The sequence below is a fragment of the Colobus angolensis genome, unplaced genomic scaffold (assembly GCF_000951035.1).
Source record: "Colobus angolensis palliatus isolate OR3802 unplaced genomic scaffold, Cang.pa_1.0 Scaffold60, whole genome shotgun sequence".
Lineage (NCBI taxonomy): Eukaryota > Metazoa > Chordata > Mammalia > Primates > Cercopithecidae > Colobus > Colobus angolensis.
Window position 1 is genome coordinate 2540766 of NW_012119599.1, and position 3424 is coordinate 2544189.

At 55.9% G+C, this 3424-nt stretch overlaps 1 protein-coding gene across 1 annotated transcript in view; it reads left to right on the top strand.

The window, feature by feature from the left end:
• ZNF296 (zinc finger protein 296) overlaps window positions 1-3424 on the top strand; it is a 5512-nt gene continuing 2088 nt past the window's right edge. The window contains exons 1-2 of the mRNA XM_011963020.1: window positions 1-255; window positions 469-618. Of these exons, the coding sequence (XP_011818410.1) occupies window positions 30-255; window positions 469-618 (376 nt within the window). The 5' untranslated portion in view covers window positions 1-29. The remainder of the gene's footprint in view (window positions 256-468; window positions 619-3424) is intronic.

Below are 3424 nucleotides of genomic sequence, written 5' to 3' on the forward strand. Positions count from 1 at the left end.
CCGCGCCCGCAGCCAACCCAGACGACGAGATGGAAATGCAGGACCTCGTCATCGAACTCAAGCCCGAGCCAGACGCGCGGCCCCAACAGGCCCCAAGACTGGGGTCCTTCTCCCCGAAGGAGGTGTCCTCGGCGGGGCGGTTCGGCGGCGAACCCCACCACTCCTCTGGCCCCATGCCTGCCGGGGCCGCCCTTCTCGCACTCGGTGCGCGGAACCCGTGGACTCTGTGGACAACGCTGACCCCGAACCTTCCTGGTGAGCGCCCCGGGCCCTGGGCCCAGCCTCCCTTACCTTTGACCCTCGGGTGGGACCCCTCCCTTTGGGCATGGGCCCCTCGCCCTGCCTTATCTCTTTCGCCCCGTCCTGCCCCCCAGGCTCCCTTCTGACCTTCGGTTTCCCCTCTCCTTCGGCACCCTCAGCCCCCATCCTGGCCCCACCCCACGCTCACCACCCGCTTCCTCCCTGCAGACCGCCAGCCCTGGACCGACAAACACCCAGATCTGTTGACCTGCGGCCGCTGCCTGCAGACCTTCCCGTTGGAGGCCATCACTGCCTTCATGGACCACAAGAAGCTGGGCTGTCAGCTCTTCAGAGGCCCCAGCGGCGGCCAGGGCTCAGGTGAGTAAAGCCGGGTGCAGTCCCCCTCTCAAGTTCAAGGGCTGGGCTTCCTGCTGGAGAGGGACTGGGCTGGACGGCAGGGCACTGAGCACTACTTCCCCTTTCTCGCTTCCCATCGGGTGCAGCCTAGGCGTGGCCAGGGCCTGCCCGTCCTGGGGCAGGGACTAGTGGTGGTGGTGGGAAGGGGGGGCAAGGGGGGTTGGGCAGGGAAGGAGGGGGCCGCCTACAGGGTGTGGCCAGCCCCAGAAGACTAGCCCGGGATTTTGCCCCCCACACACACACACCCCAACCTGGTTTCACTTCTCCTTCCCCTTGGCCAGAAATAACTGGCCAGGTGGCTGGACCAGGGTGGCAGTAGGGGGGGACCTCTGGGGAGGGCAGTGGCCCCGGGGGAGGGTGAGTGGAGGCCAGCTGGAATGGGGAGGTTGCCACCTCCTCCTGTCTGTCAATTCTGATTGAGGTGCTAGTACAGCTAACTGTTCCGAGCCAGGGAAGGGGCTTCTGGCTTCCCTTGGTGATGGAATCTCCCAGCACTGCGTGGTGGGAATCCCCTGGTTTGAGCGAGCTCCCGGGTGCTGGACACCAGGGTTCCTCCTCTTGGGAGGGAATTAAAATCCTTCACATGGCACTTGACCCTCGGTGAGCTTTTGGTTAGTGTTGGCTGCAGGGCTTAATCCAAACCTAATTTCCAGCCCCCGCCCCTTGCCCTCCTGAGACTTTTGAGAAGTGGAATTATTTAGGGATGGGCCAGGGAGGGTCTGGTGGTGGGAAAGAGGAGGGGCTTGTGACTGATTGAATCGGCTTTAGAGTTGGAGCATGGAGAGTGGCCTGGCAAGCGAGCGAGGGAGCGAGGGGCTGTGATAGAATTGCTGGAACAAACCACTGCAGGGCTTGGAGAATCGTGGACACCTTGGTTTCACAGGCTCTGCAGTTTGAGCGCTTATGTGGACCTAAGCTCTCAACCATTCCCCAAGCGAGGTCACAACCACCCTTGAAAGGGAGGGGATCTCTAGTGTCCCTGAATTCTAGCAACTGAGGCACACAGAGGACTATGTCTTGCCCAAGGTCACACAACTAGGGAGCAGAGAAGTCTGCATTTGAATGCAGGCCAGGCCTGTGTTCTTGACCCGGGACTGGTTGTATCACAAAGGTTGTCTCATGCAAGACTCTAGAATTTGAAAAATGGAAAGGCAGTTCAGCTAGGAAGTGTCCTCTGCGAGTACCCCGAAGGTCCAGATAAAAATCCAAGTTCAGGTTTGGGGGCTCTCAATTTGAGATCCATGTAGAGGGTGGGGAACCCAGGTCACTACCACCTGTTTACTATGTGGCCACTAAGCTTTCTCTGTAGCTATCCTCATTATTATTATTATTATTTTGAGGCGGAGTCTTACTCTGTCACCCATGCTAGAGTGCTGTGGCACAGTCTCAGCTCACTGCAACCTCCGCCTCCCAGGTTCAAGTGATTCGGCCTCAGCCCTCCAGATAGCTGGGACTACAGGCGTGGACCACCGTGGCTGGCGAGTTTTTGTATTTTTGGTAGAGACAGGGTTTCACCACGTTGACCAGGCTAGTGTGTCAAACTCCTGACCTCAGGTGATCCGCCTGTCTCGGCCTCCTGAAGTGCTGGAATTACAGGCATGAACCACCACGCCTGGATATCTCAATTACTTTAAAAATTATTGTTATTAAACCAAAATTCCTTTTTTTTTTTTTTTTTGAGACAGAATCTCGCTTTTGTCACCCAGGCTGGAGTGCAGTGGTAGGATCTTGGCTCACTGCAACCTCTGCCTCTTGGGTTCAAGCGATTCTCCTGCCTTAACCTCCCAAGTGGCTGGGATTACAGGTGCCCGTCACCACGCCTGGCTATTTTGTATTTTTAGTAGAGACAGGGTTTCATGGTGTTGGCCAGGCTGGTTTCAAACCCCTGACCTCAAGAGCCCCTCAAAGTGCTGAGATTACAGATGTGAGCCACTGCACCCGACCTAAACCAAAAATCTTATTCAAAATCCTCTGTTCCCAGCCAGACATGGTGGCTCATGCCTGTAATCCCAGCACTTTGAGGGGCTGGAGTGAAAGGATTACTTCAGGCCATAAGTTCAAGAATAGCCTGGGCAACGTAGCAGGGCCCCGTCTCTTTAAAAAATACTAAATTCAAAATTTAAAGCAAAAAACAGCAAGCCTCGTTCTGCCCTCTCCCCCTCCCCCAGTAGTCTGGATTGAAATCCCATCTTTACCCCTTCCAAGCTGTGCCACCCTGGGAAAATGCCTCTCTGTGCCTCAGTTTTCCTGTCTGGAAAATGGAGATCTTATTTTCCTGTCCTGAGGGAAAGCTGGGCTATGAGCCATGGCTCAGCACCTAGCGTGTAGGAAGTGCTCACTGAATTAACGTAACTTTTTTTTTTTTTGAGACAGAGTCTCACTCTGTTGCCTGGGCTGGAGTGCAGTGGCGCAATCTTGGCTCACTGCAAGCTCCGCCTCCTGGGTTCACGCCATTCTCCTGCCTCAGCCTCCCAAGTAGGTGGGACTACAGGCCCGGCTCATTTTTTGTACTTTCAATAGAGACAGGGTTTCACCATGTTAGCCAGGATGGTCTTGATCTCCTGACCTCGTGATCCGCTTGCCTCGGCCTCCCGAAGTGTTGGGATTACAGGCTTGAGCCACCGCGCCCGGCCAACTTAACTTTTCTTTTTCTTTTTTTTTTGTTTTTGAGATGGAGTCTCGCTCTATCGCCTAGGCTGGAGTGCAGTGGCCGGATCTCAGCTCACTGCAAGCTCCGCCTCCCGGGTTTATGCCATTCTCCTGCCTC